Below are 27048 nucleotides of genomic sequence, written 5' to 3'. Positions count from 1 at the left end.
ATTGGAGGTGTGATGCAAAAGACAATCAAATAATTTCCTCAAATGAATTAATTATTTGATCGGAAAAGAACAAAAGACACCTGTGGAACAACTCAGAGATGAAGGCCCCTCCCAGAGATCTCTGAAGCAGATTTTCTTCTGGGACACCCACAGGGCTGTGCCTGAATTGCGTTGAGGCCCATGAATTCTCACTAGAAGGGAATCTGAGGTCAATGAAAATGTGAACTTTGTGAGTTTGCAGATGAAAAACTGTTTCCTGCAGGACCGACCTAGGAGTGCTTATCCTGGCACAGCTGCACTGAGCGGGGCCTGGTCGTCCAGAGGAGTGGCCGTGGTAGAAGAGGCAGGTTGTTGAAACCATTCATTTCCTTATGTTAGTGAACCATACATACCTCTACACTGGAAAAGCCAGCTACGCCAGAACACATCAGACTTTTTCTATACACATCCTCTGGGACCATGACCTAATCCATGTTATAGATCAAGATACACACGCTTGAGTCACGGTACAAGGTTTGATGCTGTATACACATGTCATAATATGACGGATCTACACCTGGGTGGAATAAATCTGGTTGAACAGAAAAATGATAATTATGATCATATGATCTGAACCAGGAGAAGAAAGAGGAAGAAGAGGAACAAGAAGATCAGGAGGAGAAGGAGGAGACAAGGGCAGGAAGCCAAGGACCGACGAGGAGAGGAAAGAGAAGAAAATAATTTACATTAACATAAATAACGTACCAATTTTATTGTGTGATTTCATCTTTGCACAATCCTAAGAAGTGGATATCATTTTTCCTGTTTTTAAAATAAGGGAACTGTGTCTCAGAAAAAGTAGGCAATAGGTACTAAACGTAAACATCACAACTACTAAATGGAACACGCAGAGTTCACCCTGGGTTTTCTTTACTCAAGAGCATCGGTTCTGAGCTATTCCTATTTCTCATCAAACTTGGGCCACACAGAGGATGGAGTCTCTCCTAGCTCAGCACTGAGCTCAGAGAAGTGAAACCAGAAGCTGGTCACAGGCTGACCAAGGAATGACGATAGCGTCACAAGTCCCATAGCTAAAGCTACGGAAGAACTGGGGAAAGGCTGTGATTAGCGGGAAGCAGAGCCAAGTAAACAATTCCAGGCCTGGACAGTGAAGCAGGACCCTGGGACTCAGAAACTATGAGTAAAGTCAAACATATGTTCACGAACTTATTTGACCGGAATGGCATCACATTTAGAGACTTCTCACCCCCCTCCCTTTCCAATCGGCCAACATCAAGGGTTTTATAGACTGTGAGTCAAACTTATCAAAACTGTTGACAGGCTTGCTGTAACCTTGCCTTTCATTTAGGGGTCAGAGGATTAAACTGACTGTTGCTTACTTTATAAGGAAATGCAACTATAAAATTGTGAGCAGGATGCTAAACATTATGGGGATAGCAGAGACATCAGACTGTATGTAACCAGAATTTCTTGGGAAAATCACATGACTTGTGCTAATTAAAACCCTTGCATTAGAATTTCCATTATGGAACTGAAGCGCTGATTAAGAGTTAATGTAAACTAAACATAAATCCATGCTCTCACTTGAGTTGGAAAATGTTCATTACTTCTGATGTACAAGACATTCAAAAATGTTTCCCATGGACTTCTCGACAGACTGTTTGCTAAACCTTAGTTTCAAATACGGTTAACGTTTGACATTATTAATTTGGTAGTTTTTGCTATAATAGGTATTCTCATCCCATTCATTTTAATGTTTAATTATCCTTGGTAAATATATATATTCAGGAAAATTTTAATTATAGATACTTCTGATCATTTTGATTACTCAATGAGCTTATCTTGCTCTTGATTCTTTTGCAATATGGTATGTAAAGATTCTATGTAAATCTTTACTATCATGGTACTATTATTTTAAAAAAGAAAAAGCAAACAAACAACAGGCTCAACATGGAGTCACTTGTGTTAAGCCCCATGTCAGCAAACCAAGACTTGATACCTAACCTTTTTGCAGTTCCAGCTTTTCCTAGGAATGTAACCTTTAACCAGTCAATATGAAATTATCTGGTGAACACTAGTGAGGTCATCTGCTGGATAGATCTCGGCCTTTCCCAAAAGGAAGGTGACTTTGGCTGAAACAATTTGCTCTTTTGATAGTAACTTCCTTTACTCACCCTCTTTCGGACTATAAAAGCCTTCCATTCTGCACAGCTCTTCAGAGTTCCTTTCTATTTGCTCTATGGGATGCTGCTCAATTCATGAATTGTTAAATACAGCCAATTAAATCTTCAAATACACTCAGTTGAATTTTATTTTTTAAAACAACCTACCTACCTGGGTTATTGTAAAGATTAAATAAGTCGATGCTGGTAGAGCACATAATATCTGCAAATCCATTTTATATGCACCTCTCTAAGCCTTATTAAATTCATCAATTTTCCCTAATTCTATTATCAACATATACTGGCCATTCATAAAGCCTCAAACCAATTTTAGCAGACCAATAGTGGTAACTTTTATAGCAGATAATGTGTTGTACCAAAGTCTGCTAAGGCTGGAGCTAAACCAAAGCACATAAATAAAAGAATCAACCAAACCTACAAGGAGATGAGAGGATTCATAGCTGGCTGCTTTATGACACAAGCAGAGACTCTCAGAGCCAAAGCAAGAAAGAGTCACCCTTGACACTAAATCCACATGAAACTGTTAATGGGCTTTATACACGGAAAAAACTCACAGCAGCTAATTCATTCCCTGCATGATACTATGATACGTTCAGCAAGGTGTTACTATGGAAAGAAAGGGCTGAAAGCTAAGCATTTAAAAAAAAAAAAAAGAAAAGAAAGAAAGGATTTAATTATCTGACATATGAGCAATTACAGTGCAATTCCAATTAAAACAGAATTGCAGCTAAATGGACCTATTTGCCTATTCAAATCACAAACAAAACTATGATCAATGGGATCATTAAAAGAAGGTATGAGAACTTAAAGCAAAGCACCTCAGAACTGCAAGGTTTGCAAAGATTAGTTTTTGAGCTCTAAATATATACATAAAAATATTAAAAATGCAGAGGCTCCATTGAGGCTAAATAAAAAGGCTGTCACTTTCTGAAAAGAACAATAGATGTAATCACAGTTAATAATTCATAAACTAGGAAAGTATTTGTAACAATATGGTAAATAATCAAAAATGTAGATAATTTTAGAATGAATGCATTTTATGTTAATACTATTCATAGACGTATTTTTTAAACTTGACATTTCCTTAAGCATCAATTTTAGATTTATTGACATAATCAATTCAGTTTATGTCAAGTATGCATTTTCTTTCCACCAATCTATATGCAGTCTTAAGAAACCAATAGCATGAAAAAGAAACCGTTCCCTAGAAAATAACATGGGACAAAAGCTAAGTAAGCTTAGTTTTGACAATGGCATTTTAGATACAACACCAAAAGCATGATCTATGAAAGAAAACATTGAGAAGTTAGACTGCATTAAATTAAAACTTCTGCTCTGTAAAAGACACTATTAAGAAAATAAAAACACAAGACAGACTGGGAAAAAAATTCTTTGCAAAGACTGGTATTTAAAATATACAAAGACTCTCAAAACTCAAAAATAAGAGTGTTAATTAAAAAGTGGGCAAAAGATCTGGACATCTCATCAAATAAGATATACAGTTGGTAAATGAGCATATGAAATATGTGCTTGACATCATATGTCATTATGGAATTGTAAATTAAACCAACATACCATTACACATCTATTAGAATAGCAGAAATTGAAAAAAACTGACAACATCGAATGGTAAAGAACATGTGGAGCAACAGGAACTCTCATTCATTGCTGATGCAAATGCAAAATGACACAGCCACTTTGGAAGATAACTTGCCAGTATCTTCCAAAACTAACCCTTACCACATGATCCAGCAATTACACTTCTTGGTATTTACCCAAATGAGGTGAACTATATGTCCCCACCAAAAAATTGCACATGAATGTTTATAGCATGTTTCTTCCTAATTGCTAACCCTTGGAAGCAACTAACGTGTCCTTCAGTAGGTGACTGGATAAACAAACTGGTCATCATACGATGGAATATTATTCAGCAACAAAGAGAAATGAGTTTTCAAGCCACAAAAAACAATGGAGGAACCTTAAATGCATATTAGGAAGTGAAAGAAAGAAGCCAGTCTGATATGGCCACATACTATTTGATTCCAACTATATGGCATTCTGAAAAAGGCAATATTATGGAGACAGTGGAAAGATCAGAGGTTGCCAGGGGCTACAGGGGAATAAGATACAGTGCAGGGGGTATTTAGGCAGTGAAACTACTCTATATGATATTGCCATAGTGGATACATGTCCTGTATCTATGAAAGCCCATAAAGCTGTAGAACACAACAGTGAATCCAAATGTAAAGTATGGACTTGAGTTAACAATAAAATATTACATTGGCTCATCGATTTTAACAAATGTACCAAACTAAAGCAAAGTGTTAATAACAGGGGAAGCTGTGTGCTCAAGGCATCGGGGGATGTTGAAGGGATATATAGAACTCTCTGTACCTCCCACTTAATTTTTCTGTAAACCTAAAACCACTCTAAAAATAAAGTTTATTCATTTAAAAAAAAATAAAAAAGCAAGAGAAAAGAAATTGTTCTGAATTTCCTATAGACAGATACTTTGCTGATATCAGAGAATACTGACGTATAGAAAAATAAATGTTACCTACTTACTTATCCATGGGTTAACGCTCTTCAGGAAGTTACCAGGATGATGGGAATGAGGGACTAGAAGTAAGAATTCAGGAGGGGAGGCAGGAGACTAGAGGAAATAAGGAAAGCCCTAAAGGAGCATGGAAGGGAACAAATGGAATTTTTCCATTTTACCTCATTAGTTCCAAATGTGTCAGGATTTCAGAACTGAAATTCTAACTATCTGATACCTGACAATAATTACACAGAATGAGTTTACAATATTTCAATCCATTTTTTCCCCTCTTTGTGCCACAGGTCCATTTTATAACAACCTGTCGTCATTAACTGCCCACTGCTCACCTGGAACCAATAGGGGAAACTGACAGCCATCTTAGCATTCAAAAGCAAATTTATACCTCACCCTGCCATGCCTGGGGTCTGTCACAAGTTTCATAACCCCTGGTTCTTATGATTTAAAATGATCCTATAGTTTGAATTCCCATAGCTTCAACTACACGTAGCCTTTTCCATAGTTAATTCAAAATGTCATCCATTAGATAAAAGTAACTATGTTGTATTCATTGCACTCTATGTGAGAATAATACTTTGAAGGTATGCTTTCTAGAAACTAGCAGGTTCATTACATATTGGGGTTTCAAACTACAGGTTAAATTCTACTTTTTATGCTGAAAATATACTACCTGAGAAGGCAACCCAAGGAACTTTTTTTTTTAATCTTTTTTTCAAATGATTTGGCATCTAAAATCTTGAATAACAACTCCTAGTATTCATTTTCACTAAATTTTGCAAATGTGTATCATATATACAAGGAGTTGTGCCAAAACATTTTTCAGGTCTATAGGTCACTCACTTAATTATTCAGCACAGAAGTTGTAAGGATTTTCTCGTGCCAAGGACAACTCTCGTGCTAGGCATTAGGCATACAATACTGAGTACGATACAGTACCTGCCCGCAAGGTGTCACAGACTAGGAAGAGGGGAGTAACATAAAATCATCCTAGTAATTCCATACCTTGTGATAGAAATCCTGAGATGAGAACCAAATGTGTTTAGGACCCAGAGGAGCTGTGTTTCTCCCAGGACAGGACATAGTTCCATGCAGTTGTTTCCCAAGTAAAGAAAATGAAGTAGTTTGCCAAGAGAAATGAGTTTTTCAGACAAGGGGAATTCTCTAAGTCTTAGACATCCTTAGACTCTAAGAAACCAAGGCATAACGAGAAGCAAAAGTTTAGGACGTAGAAAGATAGGTAGGTCCTGAGTAAAAGGGGGTGAGGCCAAGGGCAGAGGTTGTTTTGGTTTGGTTTTGTTTTGTTTGTTTTTTAGCTATGGAGCTAAGAAGTTAAAGGATTTCCAACACAAGAGGAAGGTTTCAGACTCACATTAACCAAGAAGGCCTTACTGTTCCCCTTTGCTTGACTCAATTTTTAGATAGGTTTCTTCCTGACTAGAGGCCCAATTCCCCGTTTCTTAAGAATATTTACTTCAGAAGAGTTTCAATTGTAAATGTTTTCTCTGTCCCCTATGAGATGCATATCTTTTCAGCCAGTTGCCAGTTTGACAACCAGGGAATGTTTTTCTCAGTGAGCTGGGAGCTACCCCTTTGAAATATAATCACTCAAGGAAGATACTGCCCCTATCTTCCAGTCTCTAGGACTGGACAGGAGCCTAAAGTGACAATGAGCAATCACAGATAGCCTAATCAATGACATTGACTAACCTCCCCCACATTGTCCTCCACTATTTTCCTTCTCACTCACTCCAGTGCTTAAACATTCTCCCGCCTGTTGTTACAGCAGAGGTGAGTTCGCTTCCTCCTTCCTATGGCAGTCGTCTCGAATAAAGCCTTCCTCACCTGTTTCATTTCCAGTGCAGTTTTTCTTTGACAACAACTTAGAAAAATCCCTGGCAGAGAAGTGGAAGACAAAGGACTGGCAGACGAGGTGAGAGGCAAGAAGGAGAGTTAGGGGGCCATAGCAGAGTATGAGGTGAGCAGTGGTGAGGTCTGGAATAAAGAAGTGGCAGTAAAGATAAGAAAGGAGAAACATATCAGAGAGATATTAAAGTCACAGAATGAACTCCATGATGAAGTCCACGGCGAGAAGGAATTGTTTACAGTGGCCACGGCAGTTACAACCTTTTTCGAACTTGCCTCATAGCACAGTGAACGGAGGCCTGCTGAGCTAGAGAGACTGCAGGAAATCAAAGAAGGCAGGAAAGATTGAGACTGAGACTGAGAGAGAGAGAGAGAGAGAGAGAGAGAGAGAGAAGGGCGGATAATGAATATAAAAGAAAGTGGCCCTCGTAATGATGAATGACAAAGACCACTGATAAATGTCTCAAAAACATCTGATAACACCTAAAATATCTGAAAGGGGTCTCTGCATTAGAATGTTAGAATGTTGTTCCAGACAGCATTGGGGAAAGACTGTTCTCAAGCCTGGAGAACCAAGAGTAGAGAGAGGAAGGAGGAGGAAAGGGGAGGCCAGGACTTCCCAGACATCCATCGAAAGCCTAACTTCCAACACCTCAGGAACTAGGAATTAGTGACAGATCCTTTTCTTTGTCTCCTTTCAATCATCACCATACAGGACATGATAAACAGAAAAGCAGAAGTGAGAGAAAAATCCAGAAAAAAAAAGATGTTAAAGCAGTCTTCTGAACAAAGATACAAGGAGTCAGATGGAAAATGCAATCCAATCATGGCTAACATGTTCAAAATTGCATGAGTTTTCTTTTGTCCTATTGCTGATGAATTAGGTTCCCATTTTACCAGTGATAAACCAGGGGGAAAGTACAGCAAAAGGCCCAAGATTCTCTTCTAATAAATAATAAAAACCAAAGGTCCAGATCAAACAGTTCCATGAAATATCATCATCTTCCAACTTCATATGAAAGTTCACGAACAATGATGCAAATTTCTATTTTTGATGGAAGGTTTCCATTTCAATGAAGATCCCTAATGCCACATGCAATAAAATTCTGGTACAAGAAAATGACATAAAACTCCTTGGAGTTCATTCCCAGTGTTAAATGTGAACGTCGCTTTTGACCGTGAGGTTCTAGAATACACTTGACAATGGGTATTGGAAAACAATGTAATTGTTTTCCAGGTACATTTATCGGGAAGTTAATATTTGCAAAAATTCCCCAGACACAGGGCAGAACCACCACTGATAATTTACTGCCAGTGCTCTAGTATTTGGGAAGGAAGTAACAAATACTTATCTGTAACATTGGAATCTTGGCTCCACGGCCTGGCCAGCCAAATAAATGTGGAAGTCAAATGAAATATTATGCATCCAAAAGCAAAGATTCGTAACTGTACCCAAAGCTTAACTATTCAGAATGATGGTTAGTGTCTCTCACCACTTGATGGTTGAAATCTCTTTCACAATTTAAAAATCATACTGTCCATTACATTGTGTGGTGATGGGCAAGGTCACCAAGAGTGAGATGCTGGGGACACATTAGTCATGCAGCTCTGAATTTCTGAGTTGATTGGATACATGTTGAGAATTAATGACAGACAGACTTCCTAAAATCTGCTGAAGGAGCCTAAGTCTCTTTCTGGAAGCAAAAAGAGTAAACTAATTATGCACAGACAGCTGCCATGTAGAGATGTGGAATTGGGCAGTTTTAAGCAAATACGTCCCTAGCATCTGCCAACCTAGGGGACTCAAATTCTGCTTATCAGTGACTCCAGGAGAGTGGCAGCGATCAGTGATTCAGGAAACCTACAAAGTCTTATGAAAGAGTGGTTTCCACCAATATGCACGATGAAAGACCTACTGCTTTTACCCGTGAAACTAGCACATAAAATTGTGCTTCTGAGTCAATCTGTAGAGAGGTTATTTTCAGACTAGCACATATTTCTGTCCTTGGTTCTATTCAGTTCAATATCTTTACTGATAAATTGAGAGAGTATATAAAAATGTCCATCTTGTTGAGGATGAAACACTGGAGTTATCTCTGACTATGGTGTTAGGCTAGAAATAGCCCGAAACTTAAACAGTCTTGCATTTAGGTTTCCGATGTTAATTATTCCATTCTACATGGAGACTCTTTGGCTTGAAAATAGTTCATGCTAGAAAGAACTTTTAAGAAAAGGTCAGCATTAACATTTTAGGTTTTATTTTACTTAGCTAATTCTGACACATCTCAAGAAAGTAATTAAGTTATATTCCAATTCCCTGAAATTGGAATAGTAGGGAGGTTAGGCCAAAAGATACACAGAGAGAAATTTGGAGGTTACTGATCATACAAGCCTAATCCCCAGTACCTAGAACAATGCTTGGTACATAGTAGGTGTTCAATAAATAGCTGTTAATGAAGAAGTGAATGAATGAACACAAGGATTTTCACGTGTGGGTGGTACCTTCCTGGCTTAGTTAAAATATCAGGTGCTGAGTTACGTAGACAAGACGATGCTTTCGGAACTGAAGTGCCCCCCACCCAGGTCCAGAGTGGCACTGAGGCCCTCATTCCCTCAGCTGTCGGAAGTGTTGGCCTTGCTGGTAGCTCACAGCTTCCGTCTCCAGGAAGGAAGCTGCCTCACTCAAGGTTTGCTCCTTCCCAGGGGGCAGACTGTCCTGGATCCCATACTCCTTGCCTCAACTGGGCAACTCTAAATGGCCATCCAAGATCCAAATGTCCCTGGGGAGTCTTCTGTTGCAACTGCATTGCAGCTGAACTTTTTCCTGTACCCTGTCTACTTTCCTCTCTCTTCATAGCTGTTATTCCCTCTTGGAGAATCCCCAACAAACCTCCTACACATACAACTCAAGTGTCAGAGTCCGTTTTTCAGGAAACCCAACCAATAACAAGAGCTATGGTCCCGAACTCTTTTAAAAAACATATTTCTGGAAGGGCACAGCTACTCGTATGTTTTACAAAGGAGTAAGGCTGTGTACTAAAGTGTACTGAATTAGGAGAGAGAAGATGGGAATTCTTATTAAAATGCCGTTGTAGCTCTGTGACCCTGTGGGAGACAATGTTTCTCAGTGTTGCTGGGGTGATGCATGCAGATAGTGTATAAAAGCCCTCTATGAACCATGAAGCTCTATGCAATCACCAGGTGTCATTAATTACTAAGTATGATGCCATGACTGCCGTGGCTGACACCACACCCCTCACACATTAACATCATGAATAAGGGGGAAGGGGAGGGGATTAGAAAGCACAGTCGGTAACCACAAGATGGCCACGGGGATACGAAAGTCAATTTGGGGAATGTAATCAATAATGTTGTAAAGATTTGGTAGGGCATCCGATGGACACTTGTCTCATTAGGGAGACCACCTCAGGGATGGTGTAGATGCCTGATCACTGCGCTGTACACCTAAAGCTGAAGCTGAACAATAATGAATGTCAACTATAATTTAATATATATATATATATATATATATATATATATATATATATATATATATATATATATATATATATATATATATATATATATATATATATATATATATATATATATATATGGTTCCAAGAAGTGGAGTTCAGCTTTAGGAATAGAGACAGTGGAAATGTAATGGCTGTATGCGAAGTCAGAGGGGCAGTAGATGGGGGAGGGGGGGTTATCACTGTGTGAGGGGTGTAAATGATAAATGTCCATTACATTGTTTTGTACACCTAAAACTAATAAAAAATAAATAAAGGTAACTTTTATACAAGGCTCTTAGAAGAAAGTCTTTAAAGAGAAATCTAACTACTATCTGAGTTGATATTATCCCAGAGTTGTCAGCCTAGGAGGGTAACAACAAAACGGAAAAGGCTGGTATATAAGCAGTAAAATTTGGTCATCATTATATGTGTGTAAGTGTGTTTACATAGAATAAACCAACGAAAAGGAAAAATTTTTCTTTGGTCAGAGACATAACAATACACCTGCAACTGATTGTTCTGAATACCAAAGGCTAAGTTTTAACAATAAAAGAAGGACGGAAATAACAAAGGCTAATTTCCTTGTCCTAACATAGCATCTACCACAGCACAGCTTTCTGGAAGCACTTATTTTCTTGTAGGCAAAGCAAGGCTTTGGATCATAGAAAGAATTGGACAACAAAAAATTTATATGAAAAATGAGATCATCATCTCTCAGCCTAATATTTCCCTGGCATCTGAATCTTTGAAGTTAGAAGACAGAGAACACACTCCTTTATAAGCCAGGACCCCCTAGGAGTCAAGGACTGGTCTCTATGTGCTTATGAAAGTGAATTAATTCAGTCATTCATATCTAAAGTGCTGCTCAGCAATTCTTTAGACATGGCCACTCACTGTCTTGCTCTTCAAATTGCAAACTTTCTCTTCTCTTCCTCAACACCGAGACCCTCCCTTCCCTACTGTTAACTGGTGGGCTCACTTCTTGTTTCTCTGGGGAAGTAATCAGAATAGAACTGCTGCTTCTCCCTAGTACCAAATCCCCCAGTCTCCCTGCATCTGGACCCACTCTTGTGCTTCCCTCTCGGTGCTCGGAGATGCTGTCCCCACCACCCCACTGTGCACGAGATCCCATTCCCACCTCCTCAGAGACACTGCTCCTGCGGTTGGCTCCCTCTCTCCTAACCACGTTCTTCCTCTCCCGTGGCTTGGTCTCGTCGGTATATACACATCAGCATACACAGCCGTACAATCTTACAAATTAGGAAGAAAGAATCCTCCCTTGATTTCACATCTCTCTTCAGCCACCACCCACTTCTCTCTTTCCCTTTACAGTGTGATTGATACCTCAAAGGAGCAAGCTATAAGAATCGTTTCATTGGCTCCCATTTGCACACAAACCTACTCTATTCACTTTTCACTCCGCAAGGTCTCATGAGGTTACTAATTACCACCCTCTCCCCAAATCCAACTCCAATTAGTATGTCTCTTACTCCACCCCCTCCGGAGCACTTGACACAGCTGTCACCCGTTTTATAAAACATTTTTCTTCTCTTGGCTTCCAACCAACAAGCTCTCCTGTTTTGTCCTAGCTCACTCTGTGCTTCCTCTTGGTCTACTTTGGGCCTTCGACACTTTCCCTACCTGCTTACCAAGTTGCTGAGGCCAAAACCTCAGAGGGAGGTATCCTCGGGTCACTTTTTCTCTTACAGAGTACAGCAAATCCATCCTCTGATCCTACCAGCATCACCTCCAAAGCAGACCCAGAGGCCATCTGTTTCTCCCAAACTCTGCTACTCCTGCCAACTCCCTCAACCTCTCTCACCTCTCACTTAGAATATCATATTGGCCTGATATCTGGTGACCCTATTTCCACCTTTGCAACTCGACCATCAATTCTCCACTCAGCAGCTAGAATTATTCAGAATAAATGCAGGCCTGTACTACACATCTTTTCAAATAATTCCAGTACCTTCTCATTACATTCTGAATAAAATCCAGGCTCTCTCCGTGGCCTACGAACCCCCTCCATGAGCTGGCTTTTTCCTACAGCTTCAAAATCATTCCCAACCCCGCTCCACCCAACCAACCAGGTTTTAGCCACATGAACTTCCTTGTTGGTTGGCCATTCCAAGGATGCTTGCGTCACAGAGCCTCAGCACTTACTGTTCCTCTGTATGGGGACACTCCTTCCCCAGAAATCCACATCCGCTCTCCTTCTTGACTCTTAGGCCTCTCCTTATGCGTCATCTCTTCAGGAAGCCCCTCCCTGACCACCTTCCCCAAACTGGAATCCTTTGTCAGTTTTGTGCTTTACTTCCTTTATAGCACTTTACTGCTATGTTATCGTCTTCATTTGTCTGTCTCTCCCATTGGAATATAAGCTCCATGACAGTGGGCATTTTGCAGTACCCCCGTCCCTTGAAATAGTACCAGAAATACGGTAAGTGGTCAATAAATACTTGTTGAGTTTATGAATAATTGATTTGGGGGTGGTAGGAGGCCCCAAAACAGAAACCTGGCCAAGAAACCAGAGGATGCTAAATTAAGGCAAAGTCAGTTTAAACACAAAACAGCATTTGAAATGGGATTGGGAAAGATTTTAAAACAAATGTGCTATTAAAGGTATTTTATAGAGGAAAATTAGAACTATTTGGAGGAAACAGAGAGCATAGTGATTAGGTAAGTACTCAGAATGCCAGGCCTTTGGACAGTTTCCTTAAGTTTTCTGTGTCTCAGTTGCTCTCTATGTAAAATGGATATAACAGTGTTATCTATCACACAGAGATGTTGGGAGAATGACAATGTATAGAAAGGCTAAGACATTTCCTAGCTCACAGTAATAGCACACTACATTACCTATTATTGTTGTTATTTATTATTACATTTTTAATTAAAAAATAAATATAAGATACAGACAAAAGATAGAGAATAACAGTAAACAAACTAAGCACAAACTCAGGTAAATGTGAACTTGTGAAAATAAGAATCAACATAAACACACTCACAAAGGGATGGACAGAACCCTTCGGAGGACAGACTGGTATCATTTCACTCAGATTGCAAAATGGAAGGCCAAACTCCAGCAAACGAGATCTAATCTCTACTGAATAGCACGGTTGTCAACTTAGTAAATGAGGGGGAAAGATTCAATTTTAGATGAAGCAATAGATAGAAAAAAAAAAATCAGTGTTTCTAGCAAAGTCATGAAGCAAAATGCACTTACACAATTTTCCAATGCTTGCATTCATTATAATGAGTGATGCTGGAGTTTTAAAAACTTTACTAAGGAAGCACTTCAGGAGGAAAAATTTTTAATTCTATGTAAATTTCTATCTACATAGGGTTAAGGATTTATTATAATATAGTGTGTTCTGAGGAAATAGCACGTTTCACAACTGCAGTTAGCAGAGAAGGCAACTAAAGCCTGAAAAGGATACGTGTATTACCCAAGGTCATACAACTAATGAGAGGTTAGATTAGCTTTTCTTACCCTTGCTTATATATTCCATTTAAGTGATGTTTGCTAGAAAAATAGGTACATAGTGTTCCCATAACCCTAGCGTTGTCATCATCACAAGAGTAAGCTCCAGCAAATCTGGGGCTATTTCTGTGTTGGGATTTCTGTTTTTTTCTCATCACTGTTTGCTCAGAGTAATCACTCAATAAATGTGTACTGAATAAATGATATTGTAATGCTAGATTCCCAGTTTCATCTTTCAATGCCTAGCATCTAGCGTGGTATCTAGCATAGAATTGACACAAATGTATAGTTTTGGAAGCATGGATGCATCAATGAGTGAATGGCTCCACATTTTTTGCATATTTATTAAATTGAGGTCAAATATGGAAATTGGAAACAATGCAAAATCCAGTGATCTCCCTCTCCTCAGTGTGAAGATGGGTTGGACTTAGTGACTCACTCACAAAGAACAGCATAGGGGAAGGGGGAAAAAATAGTAACGTGACAGTGGAGAAACCTAGCAAATACAACCTTAATCAAGTGACCAGGCTGCCATCACCAGGATGTCATGTGGGTATCAGATAACCCCCCAGGTAAGATGGGATAAGAAGCGTACGTCACCTCTGCAGTATTCTTTCCAGGAACCCATAACTCCAGTCTAATTAAGAGTAAAACAACAGATAAAGCCAGATCAGGGCATATTCTACAGAATCGCTGGCCAGTATTCATCAAGACCATCAAGGTCATGAAAAAGAAAAAAATAATAATAATACAAAGGAAAGACTGTGAAGCTGTCACAAGCCAGAGAAGACTTGGGAAACATGCCAACCCAATGCAAAGTGATGTCCTAGATTGGATCCTGGAATAGAAAGTCCAGAGTTTGGTTAATAGCAAGAAAGAAATATCAGTTTCATTGATAAAGGTACCATGGTATAAAATGTTTAACAATGGGGAAAGCTAAGGGAGCATAACAAGGGACCCCCAGTAGTACCTTTGCAACTTGTCTGTAAATCTAAAATTATTCCAAAATAAAAAGGTTTTCTTTAAAAAAAAAAAATTCAGTGATGGACAGCAGGGGACACAATTATAAGACTATTAAAACTTAAGAAATGGAATTGGCTGATATCTGGCCAGATCACTAAATACAGCCATTCAGTGTTTACATGTGTCAGAGGTTTCATACCTTGCTATCATAGCAATCCCTTGTACTAGTAGACACAACAAAAGTAAATGGAATGATTACTCATATTTTCTCCCCCGAATCGTTCCATTATATTTATCAGTGTTTTCCATTCTGTTTTTGAATGCACCTTGAAGGGAGAGCTATGTGTAGAAGAGGTCAGCTGCTCTGAGCCTGACTTCCGGCCCTGAAACTGAGGAGTGGCGTGACCGTAGCATTTCTTTGGCAATAGCAACCACCACAATCATGGCAACCATTTTCGGAGAATATGCTTATGTGTCTGATTCGCTCCAGGGGTTCCATATACAACATTAGATTTAACCCTCAGGACTCTATGAGGTTGCAATTATATTCTCATTTTAGAGATGAGAGATTTGGTCACCAGAGAAATGAATTACTTTGTCAAGGTTGCAACTGAGATTCAGAACCAATCATTTCTGACTCTTCTAAGTCAGTAAACAAAAGACAGGGAAATTCCATTAAGGCAATCCTAATATCATTAGTCTTTACCAGAGAATAACAGACTGAGATATTACATGTTATACGGTATATAGGTATGTAGTATAAATATCGAGGTAACATCCATTATACTGAGCTAATGTACGTAAAAGGGTTGCTGAATGCTGTATTGGTTATACAACAAATGTTAGTCCCCTTCTATCTTTATAGGCTCCACCAGTTTTTAATTTGTTTAAACTGGTTTTTGCTTTTTGTTTTAAGCCCTAGACTTGTATGAATTAACATAGCAATTCAGAAATCCTGGGTAGGCTAATGCTGGAAGTAAACTTTATCCAGCTTACATGGGATAGACTTAAGTCATGGCCAGTATCAAATTATTCTAGATATAAAAAATCTATGCCATGTATCAGTGAAACTATTTTCAAGTTAGAAATATAACAAGATTTTCAAAACTAATTATCCTTTGCCTAGACTATATTGGGAAAGGGAAAAATTCCCAACCTCAACCCCCTACCATTCTTCAGTTCTTACAGCTGGACTAACAACAAAATAATACAATTAACACGAGGCTAAATTAACAGGAGAAAAATCAAGTTAATTTGTGTGCATGGGTAGTTGTAATATCATGCACAGATCATAAAATGAGGCTCAAAGAAATGATTGCATCAGATACCTATTTATACTTTTTAGACAAAGAAACAATAAATCTGTGAAGGAATTGACGGGATAAAAAAATAAGTTAGTGTCATTAGAAAGGAATCTAAGCAAGGTCTGGGTATTCATTATTGACGAATCCGAACAAAGTTTGGGCTTGGGTAGTAAACTCATAAAGAAGCAATAAGGTTTATTTGTACAGACTCTTTGGCTCTGGGTTTTTCAATTCTAATGACAAGGGAATTCTCTGCCTCCAAGTGCAAGGAAGGTACCTCTCAGCTGGGAGATTTATCTCCTGTTTTGAGGGGTACAGAGAGCTCAGTATTTTTCTTGCTCTGGTAGTTTCTTAAGTAAGTAACTTTAATTCAAAATAATCAATATTCTTTGTGGGATCATTTGGGGGCAGCCCGTCTTTGACAACTGTATGATTACATGCTTTATTATGTGCTCATTTGTATACTTTATTCAGATTATAAGAGTGAGTTTCTGCTGTCATTATTATTGATTTACTTTAAGAATTTTTTTAAACAAGGTCACTTTCTCTTCATTTTCTACCTCTTCAGCTGAATAGACTTTCTTCCCTTAGTCATCGTAACCATTATCTTGAGGGTTAATAATTCATAAATCCAGTGACTAAGACGCTAATTCCTTTCAATAAGTCTGAAATTCACCAGCAGGGGCTGATGGGGGGGCTGACGGGGGGACTGGCAAAGACTAACCCTTTCTGTATTATTATTTTAGGGGGAATGCCCACCAGGTGACCTGGGGCTAAATGAAAGGGGGATGCAAAGTATGTGAAATAGCAGTCATCTTTTTCTACGCTAAAATAAGCAGGGCAATTAAAAGAGCTGTCATCCTGTAATTACCATGGAGTCCTGCCTTACAGACAGAAGCAAGATTTTGTTAGACAACAAACATTCGATTTGTAATCTCATATGAATAATGACCCAGCCCCATGAGCAAGATTCTATTAAACAGTGATGGCAAACAGCCCGTGCTGCCTAGATGAATCACGTGGTATATTACTGAGAAACAGAACTACTTTTTAAAACCCAGCAACGCGGTCCTGCTCCAGTTTGCATTTTGAATGTTCACAATAAATAAATGACCGAAGAACATTCACTCCCTTTGTTCTTCTGAGATGCCGGTCAGAGTGTCTGCCTAGAATTCCTTTTATCTAGATGAACCCATCTAGATGCATTTCATTTAATTTGTGCTTCTGAAATCATGTATCTGTTTTTTGGCATGTATATCATGTATGGACTTGAATTGATTTTTGCTTTTAGACTCAATGTGAGCTCTGCCAGTTTTCCCATGAATCTGAGCTCAGCTACATGTTGGACCTCAGTGAAAGAATGGGGGTGAGTAAGAAACAAATAATAACCCAAAGGGCAAACTTTCCTGAGCAACTATAGGTTAGAAACGTCATCACTATTGTATATATATACACAATGGAATACTTCTCTGCCATACAAAAAGATGAAATAGTGCCATTTGTGACAACATGGATGGATCTTGAGATTATTACGCTAAGTGAAATAAGTCAGACAGAAAAAGTAGACAACCGTATGACTTCACTGTTATGTGGGATATAAAACTGAAAGCAGCAAAGGAACAAGACAAACAAAGAAACAAAAACTCATAGACACAGGCAATAGTTTAGTGGTTACCAGAGGGTAAGCGGGGAGGAGGTGGTAGATGAGGGTAAACGGGATCAAATATACGGTGATGGAAGGAGAACTGACTCTGGGTGGTGGACACACAATGTGATATATAAATGATGTATTACAGAATTGTACACTTGAAACCTACATAAGTTTACTAAAATTGTCACACCAATCAACTTTAATTAAAAAAAAAAGAAACATAATCACCATATATTAAAAGTAGAATGACTGTGTTGGCCACCTTTACTTCTAATTAATACATTGTTTTCTTCAAACCCAAATCTTGAGAAAGATATAACTCCTTGGTTCCCTCTTTGAGTGTTTCTTATTTCTTTTGGGTCTCAAAGACACTGCTGAGTTTGTTGGATTTATATTTATACCAAGTCATCTCCCCCAATTTGATATGGGAAGTTTCTTCACACATAAGTTTTATCACATAGGATGTGATGAGAAAAACACCTGCCAGAAAATGTCATCTTCTTGTAAAAACTCAAAACACAACTACCTCTGGCAATGGTGGACAGATAACGCACAGAAAAGATAGAACAGATCATTGAAATCTACAGATAAGCCTCAAATCCCAGTTTAGCCAAAAATTCGAAATGCTTCTCCACTCCCAACTGACATTCTTCAGAATTGATGATAGGCTAAAAATATTACTAACATGAAATCCATTCTTTTTTTTCAGTTTTCAAATATTGTTTAAACTATTTCTTCAGAAGTTTGAAATGAGAAATAACATAAAATACTTTTTTTATAATTAGTAATCTCTAAAAGTCAGTTTCATGTACATCGTAGCTGCACCTCCCTTTGCAAATGTATCTGTCCATCACGTTATGGGTTCAATTAGATTTTGTGCTAGTCTGTGACTTATTATCTCATTTACATTAGAAAATATAATCTGTCATTTATGGGAGGGAGAACAGCAGAGGTTTTCTGCTTTTTGCTCCTCTTCCACCTCAAACTTTCCTACCAAAAGAAGAGTGAAGGACAAAGTGACTAGGGAGAAACTACAGGGTATTGATGCTGAAGGAAAAGAACCAAGAGGGTGAGGCAGCTGAAGCAGCGGAGGGAGCTGAGGAGGCAGTGATTTCATGCAAAATTCCCTGGTAGGTTCAGTGACAGGACTACCGTGGAAACGTATCTTTGCTCGCTGCCCCCTCCGTATCTGAAGTTTCCTGCACACACTCCGATGGTGTCCCTGGGTTTCAGGATTTCCACCCACTCAACCCTGCTCCACATTATAGGTACGGGAATCAGAGTTTGGAAGTCATTATCCCAGGAACACCTCCCCTACTCCATTCCTGCCAGTTTTATCTATTTGCGTCTTCTACAATTCCAGGCAGGCCCACGCGTGGAGCTAGTTTGGAGTTTTCATTCATAAATCTCTGGTTCTATATGAAACATCTTTCTATTGGCATCCCTGCCTGTGCCCTTGGGCACTGGCCTTGATTGCATTTGACTATTGGCCCCTACAATTATGAAGGAGCCCAGGACCCTAACATCTAGCACACCTGTGGTCTTAATATCATCTGGCCTCCTTTACCCAGTTATCTCATATATCATGATATAGACAGGGATCTAAAATAGTGGCTGGAATGTAAAAAGTGCCCAATAAATACTGAATGACAGATGGGGTAAACTAAACATGAGTTCTATATTTAAAGAAGTATATGGAAAGTATGAACACTGAGAAGTAATTCATATATTGAGTGGATTTAAGATTTCAGAAACAAAGGCACCTCATCCTCAATGAATCACTTTATCATGACACGGAGTATTCTGTGGGCCGTTCTTTGCTATCAGACAAACACAAAATAGCTAGAAGTGTAGGACACGTCTTCATGGATAACTTTGTCACACCTGCATGAAGAATGAGGACAGTGTTTGTAATGCTGGCTCCAGGAAGACACTTATGCTGCTCAAGAGTTTTCTAGATGTTACTCTACCATGTGGTGTCACCAACTTACCACTTTCTCATTTCAGGTAAACCTGAGACTAATGTGGTTCATAAACCAAGAGACCCTCACTTGGCATCTTGAGAAGAATAATTTTCTTCTCTGCTTTCCTTTTCCAGTTCCATTTTCTTCAGCCCATGTACCATCACTTGGGATTCCCGAGTTCCTACCCTTCCCTTGGTCATCTCTCTGACCATGGTTTTCAGACACAAGAGGAGTCTAACCATCAAACCTAGCAACTTACAAGCTTCCCGGAGTTTCTCTTTGTCATAGTGGAAGCCTTCGTAGTCTTGCAAACTGATTTTGTTCACTCGGATCCTCAGGCGGTCTGGAACAGACTGGGGACTGCAAAACAAGAACCACACAGTCAGACATGAATGAGAGTGGAATTGGGAGTTACATGCACCTGGAGGGAGTAAAGGCGATATCCTCTCTTCACGCTTAGAAGAAAAAGTTCACGTTCAAACCAGAACTGTGGGTTCTTTACCAGACCACAGCAATTATCTGGAGAATACTTCTCCAGAAACCACAAGTTTCTGGAATTTAGGTAAGAACATGGAAATAAGCAGAAAAAGCTCCTGGAGACCACTCGTATCAACTTTGCTATTAACTTACTAAAAGTTCTAATACAATTATATGTTTAGTTCCACAGTAAATTACACGCAGTGAATCTGAACTAGTGAGAAGTGGCACAGAGCTCTAAACAACTGCTGTCGGCAAATATGCCGCAACAGCCAAACATGGCAGCATGACCCTCAGAAGAGACAAAAAAAAAAAGCAGACCAGGAATCCAGAAAGCATAGGACTGAGATGGAAATAGCCCTGCACACCCTAACGGTCTCTGAGAGCCCTTCTCAGTCAGAACATATTACAATAAACACTACCTGTGATGGTGCCTCAGAGCACCCCACAATGAAAAAAAAAATGAATACATACAGTATACTTTCTTTAGGAAATGAATGATGCATATAATTCATTTGAAAAGAATTCAATCCAAACTAGTTGGTTCAGAATATGAAACAAGGAAAGGAGTAGAACCAACCTTTCTGAAGCAGCCTGTTCATTTTCACAACTTTACCTGGATTCCTTGGATGTTCTTAACTAATATTTTCAAAATAGTTTAATTATGGGAATTAGTTGAGTAAAAACAATTTAATTTTCATCATCACCACTATAGATCAATATAGTTCTTCAATATATTAATATAACACAATCCCCACCTGTCCTTGATATTGTCTTATACTTAGATCTCACTGGTATAAGCAATAGAGGATTGTTTCTCTTTTCTTATATTACGGGATAAAAGTCACAACTGAGTAAAGTAGAAAGAATAGCATTACTCATCAATTCATTTGAATAAAGGAAGGAAGGAAGGAAGGAAGGAAGGAAGGAAGGAAGGAAGGAAGGAAGGAGAGAAAGAAGGAAGGAAGGAGAGAAAGAAGGAAGGGAAAAGAAGAGGGAAAGAGAAGGAAGGAAAAAAGAAGGAAGGGAGGGAGGTAAGAAAGGGAAGAATGGAGGGAAGAAAGGAGGGAGGTGAGGAGGGGAGAGAAGAAAGAAGGATGGAAGAAAGGAGTGATACGTTTAAAATATTGTCAGAATACTGCTACTGCCATCTCAAACACCATCCCCCTCCGCCCCCGCCCCCCCCACACACACATTTAATTTCATTGCAACTTGGGAAGAGGGAGAGAAAAATAATCTAATTATCTTTGTCTAAAACCTCATTTTAGGGCAAAGTATAGTGACTTCCTTTATATAGACTCCCACTCTATTCACCCCCAAAAAACACTTATACATCCAACTTCAGATACATATGTGCACAGCCATACATAGTTCCCCCCCAATACACACACAGACACACACACACACACACACACACACACAGATTTAGATATATGTGCACAAAGTCTAAAGAAAGATGGCAGACAGATAAAAATACCCAAGGTTGACTGGATTAAAAAGAAAGCCAGTACAAAACCCTAAGATGGATGTTTCTGAGGGAAAGCTGAGAAACAGATTCAATAGTTGCATTGGTTCGTTCAGCCAAGTGTGTTTATCAGGTGCCCACTCGGTACTGGGCACTGGACTGGACACTGACCGGCATTGCTAAATAATGCTGACATGCGTATTTGAGTCGTGATGGGAGGTATGGCTGGACACCTTATTTGTAATTAGTAGGACAGACCTTAAACATCACGCATACCCCCACCATCATTTACAGATAGGAAAGCAGGTTCAGAAACAGAAAGTGATTTTATGGTCACATAGTTCCTAAGAGGCACAGTTGAGAGCAGTCTTGGACTCTTCACTCATCAGTTTCCTGCTCCTCATACTATATGATGCCAAGATTCCCATGGGTTTGACGGCAAAGCCATAGAGCCTGGATTACAGAGTCAGGTCACTCAGAAGATCTCTATGTAGGGCTCAGACTCTTTTCTTTATCAATAAGCAATCAACTGGGGGATGGTTAAGTAAACTGTGGTACATTCAAACAAGAGAATGCAGAGCAAATATTACAAATGAGTATGTAGGTCTATGTTTATTTAGAGGAAAGTCTGATGATAACATACTGTTAAGTGAAAAAGTTCAAGGGAAATTATATATGGCAGAATCTCCTTCATGTAAATTGTGGGATCTTGGAGTTTGTAGGTGTTGAGAAATGTCTGGAGAGAATGTTCAACAAGCTGGTCCCAAGTGGCTATCTCCACGTGAGGAGATTTGAGGATTCTTTTACATTGGGTTTTATCATTTTTAGAAAAATAATATAATTACTTTAAAAGTAGGTCAATATGTAGGTAATCAATAACTCACAACAAGAATAAAACTAGGAATTCTAGCAGAGTGTTAGGTATTAGATGTGAATAGACAGGAAGGAATTCAGTGAACAGAGTGACCATACAATGTTCGTACCAAATGCTTATTGAGAAATTAAGAATGGTCTGATGTTTTTATTTTCAAGTTCACTCCAGCGACCTGCATAGACTGTAATTAGCAAATACTTTCTTGCAAGTGTAGCAGGAGCCATCGAATGTGTGGCCTATCTACTCTGTCATGGGAGACCGGGGAAGACAGAGGTAGAAAGATCTCTCCTGAAACAATATGTGAGATAACAGAAGATCTACTGGCAGGGAGCCTGGTCTTCTCCAGTGGCTGGAGGTATCGAGACCCCAGCAGTAGTGGTACAGTGGGAAATAGGATTCAGAGAATGACTGCAGACCAGTCTGTACCCCTCCCCCAGGGAGCTCCCCATTGGCTAACCAGTGTGTACCACCTTTTCCACATCCATCGCTGTCCACATGCTTCTACCTCCCAGCTTCTTATGCGTGTCCATGAATTCCAACTACACACTGTTGCTTCCTGAACCACGGCTTCGGCCTCCCACCTGACTTACAGGAAGCATACCATAGATGTACAACAGGAACTGTCATTCGAACAGAACTTTCCAGATCCCAAATGAATCCACATATTATCTCACTTTATCTCCAGAATGGCCAGCTCAGCAAGTTGGAAGAAAATGGAGACTCTCACTAGCCACTTGTCACTCTCCCATCCACCTTCCTACACATTCACTATCTTGCTCTCAGCTCCCCCCTTCTGCCAACACCAGCAGGAATTTGCTTAAACCCTGTTTTCTGAGTAGGGGACCTCGTGTTGGGTCTGCTACCAAATGTTGCCCCAGATGAGGCCCATCAGCGAATTTGAGAGCAATTCAATCAGAGAGTCCATGATGGAAAACCCCTTTGCATTATTCTGGACCCCGATGTAAACAGTAGCTACAGGAGGCAGCTCAGCAAACTGGCAGCTCAAACTCCAAGTCAGATCACCTACATGTGAAGCAATGTTTTTCCACTTACTGGTTAATCAGGAAATTCTGTGCTTCAGTTTCCACATGGATAAAGGGATAATAACAGTATTCACCTCACAGGGATCTTATAAGAGTGAAATGAGTCAATACAGGTGATATGCTTAGAAAAATGTCTGGCGCATTTTAAGTGCTCAACAGATATTAGCTATTATCAATATAATTATTATTCTGAAGATTCTGTTCCTAGATAAGATTGTGCCTAATAAACCACAGCATCTGCTAATGCCAGGTACTCGAAGGCGTGTAAGGTGTATATAGGAGCCTCCCTAGACACTTCTGACAAGCTGCTGGGCCTCCTCTGGGGAACACTGCCTACCCTGGCTGGCGCATTACTCTCCTGCATCTTCTCCCATGTGGTATTTGACAGGCCAATCAATAACATGGAAACAGACACCTAGACTATGGGGAAGAAAAAGTACAGAGATGAAATGAAAGCCAAGTCATTCAGCTGTGTCCTTTTGCGTCAAAATATATTAGTGTCACATGAACGGCTGACTGGAAGTGGAGGATGACAAAGGTGTCCCTCGGAGCCTGGGGAATAGCACCGCCATTCGCTTTCTAAAATTAAATTTTGCCACGAAAGTTAGTAGAGCATGGAAGAGACGAATCACCTGGGTAAAAATAAATTTACCTCTGTGCCAATGTCTACTACAAGCTACTCCTATGTTGATTTAAGCTCTGTATTAGGGGTCCATGGAACCCCAGCAATCTGTGAACGACCTTTGAAATTGGGCAGTGTCATCTTCTCACGAATTTCCTCTGAAACCTCAAGACTGAGCTTCTCGTACTGAATGGAAGTTCATGGCTCTGAACTGAACTTCCAATTGTCCCCCATGGAGACTTCCTCGAGAACTGTCACTCCCACGGGCCTCCAGAATCTCCAGAACACAGCTTCCCTTATCCACATTCCGTACATCTTTTCCCTGAGGTGTTGGGGGAAGGAAAGCAAACTGCCACCGAGACAACTCCCAGGATACTCACTGCTATTCCACTGACACCTAACTCTCATTACTCTCTCCTCTCCTGTAGGTTATGCCACCAGTTTTAAAACTTGGCCCTGCGTAGACTTTCAATCCATTCGGGTCACGTCCCTCCCTTATATCTTCCAACTTCATTCTTTCAACCAATTTCTTTACTGTCCACTGTTTCTCTCAGACTGATAACAGACTCCTCACATTCCAGTCTCTTCTGTATGGACACTCTTTATAGGCAGAGGGGATGAGCTGGGTGCTTTTGTTCCCCAGGATCACTTCCGGACAGTTGACACCACATAATTCCTTCTTCTCACCTTGCAGTAATGCACCTGAATGCTAAGACAATACAGCACAGTACTTAAAGCAAGATGTACAGTCAGAAGCATCTTAGTTCCAATCTGAACTCTCACAATTAGTATGTTTGACGCTGTGAACTCTTAAGCTATCTTCTCCGAAAGGTTTCTGATCTAAAAATGAGACTGATGATGAGAATGTAGTGAGCGCTGAATGAAAAGACACATGTAAGGCAGTTAACACATTCCTGGTAAGTAGTAGTGTTCAAACATAACGTATCGTTGTTGTTGTGTTACTATTATTAGCATCTTGATGCTTCTTCAATTCCCACAAGCCCCATATTGTTTTATGAAGTCCTGGATAATAAGATCATAGCGGAAACCAGAGTCTCAGCTCTACGTCGTGGTTAGTAGATCTCAAACCTGAGCAGGATGAGAGACTGTTGACATGGGGACAGAAACAAGATGCAGAGTTACACAGCCTTCAATCGTCTATTGCATAAGAGTGCAAGTGAGGACTGTGGATGTTTGCAAAATATTCCACTGAAAGACATTAAGAATATAGATCCTAATTCATGGTACAGAGGAGACCCTTAAAATTATATAAGTATTCTGCCTGCTTTCTTGTAAATGTTCTGTTCTCGTTAACATTTCTTAAATGGTTCAGTGTAAGACCTACCCTGAAAGCACTCACTATGTAGACTCGTTGAATTTTATGATGAATTTTATGATTTTCATCAAATATGTAATGCATTTATTACTCAGATAAAAACGTTTTCCCTTTGCAAGGCAGAAAAGCATCACAATTCTATCTGCCTTTCTCCTTGTAAGCCCGATTTAATAACAGTAGTAATAAGTTGCTTTAATTTCTTTCCAGCAACATAAAAATGAGATTCTACCCAGTCATACCCTAGATACAGTAAAGTATGCTTCTAACTAATCTTTAACAGAATTCATTTGAACTGGTCCTTATTTTACAAACGGGCTTTGATTAAAATATTAATTTCTAGTGTGAGTTCACGGCATGAAAGACTGTTTTCTTCCTTCTCTTTGCAGCTCCAGCACCTAAAATAGAGTCTGACATGTGTTGTTTACAATAACTGTTTTCGAACAAATAAATGAATGAAATGCAAGAAAGTCATGGCCCTGAGGCGCTAGCACAGTTTGCCATCAGAGTGTCTGTAAGCTGCTCACTAAGGCTTTCCTCTTTGTGAGCCCCTAGGAAACCCTGATTTGGCTGTCCATTTCTTTTTCCACTTAGATCTGCAAGGAAATCCATGTTGGATTATGCGCTGTCTCTATCCCTTGCATCTTATCCTAGTGGAATTCTCAGAAAGGAGGAGGAAAGAACATACAAAGGGTCCACGTCCCTTCTAAAAAGGATGTAAACTGTCATAAAACACTTTTCTTCAATTAAATAACAGTGAACCGGAAACATCCACCACCACCATCATTTCATCAGCTCTCAAGCTGGGTCTTATTTAACAATAATTATACTCAATGGCTTCCTTTCGCAACTTCCTAGAAATTGCTCCAATTTACCATGGGACATTTTCAAATGGCCACTGACTATAACCTACCTAAAAACACATCCTACTGGGCCTCTTCACATTTTGAACAATAAAACCAAATTGAATCGAGGCTTCTGAACAGAGATTTAAAATGGATTTGTGACACCTGCCGAGTCAAAACTCTCATAGTTCCGTTATCTTCCACCTAGAGGAGAGAACGATGCTTCAGGAACCTGAATTAAGTTGTAAAGGAGTTTTTGAATTTGGAACCGAGGATAAAAACCAAAATCACATTAGCAGCAGTCAACCACGAGCCCCCATCACCCAACATGTTTTTCTAGAGAAAGTGCCTTTAAAGGTTAATTCTTTCTTGATAGAAGTTGAGTAAGTTCTCGGTCTCTCAAGAATTCATTTGTGAGGTGGCTGATATGTCATAACTTAGAAATTATTTGAGACAGCTATTCCCTCCAGTTCTCCAACAACATAATGGAATTCAAGCATTTTAAGGTTGGGAGAGATCCTAGATGTTATCTAACTCAATAATTCCTATGCCATCTGATTCTATATTCCTCTATGATTATACCTTCAAACAGCTGTTCAGTCTCTACTGGATCCTCGTCCAGGAGTGACGTACAAGATAGAGTTACCCTATTCTTTGTTTCGATTGCCTTAAGCATTTGTAAAGTCTTTCTAATGCATCTAAATCTCTCTCTCTCTCTCCATAGTGCCTTTCTCTATTATTTGGGTCAGCTCTGGGTTTTAAGTCACTGAAACTATCAGCCACAAACACTAATGGCAAAAGAATGTAAACTTTATGCACCAGAACTGGACATGTATCAAAGAAACGTTTGCTGACTCAATGGCTAATATATTTTAAATGGACTGTAAGTACCAAAGAGCGAAAAC

General features: G+C 39.5%; 1 protein-coding gene across 13 annotated transcripts in view; it reads right to left on the bottom strand.

Annotated features, from left to right (window-relative positions):
• Positions 1-27048, bottom strand: part of DGKI (diacylglycerol kinase iota) — a 376792-nt gene that overhangs the window by 91245 nt on the left and 258499 nt on the right. For all 13 annotated transcript variants that reach the window (XR_012490351.1, XR_012490352.1, XM_074315319.1 and 10 more), the window contains one exon: positions 19744-19844. Coding sequence is in view for 11 of the 13 variants with exons in the window: in XM_074315319.1 (XP_074171420.1) it covers positions 19744-19844 (101 nt within the window). In the remaining 2 variants the exon portion in view is untranslated. The remainder of the gene's footprint in view (positions 1-19743; positions 19845-27048) is intronic.

Source organism: Rhinolophus sinicus, linkage group LG11 (assembly GCF_036562045.2).
Source record: "Rhinolophus sinicus isolate RSC01 linkage group LG11, ASM3656204v1, whole genome shotgun sequence".
In the NCBI taxonomy this organism is placed as follows: domain Eukaryota; kingdom Metazoa; phylum Chordata; class Mammalia; order Chiroptera; family Rhinolophidae; genus Rhinolophus; species Rhinolophus sinicus.
Note: the sequence above shows the minus strand (reverse complement) of the source record. Positions and strands in the feature narration are given on the sequence as shown.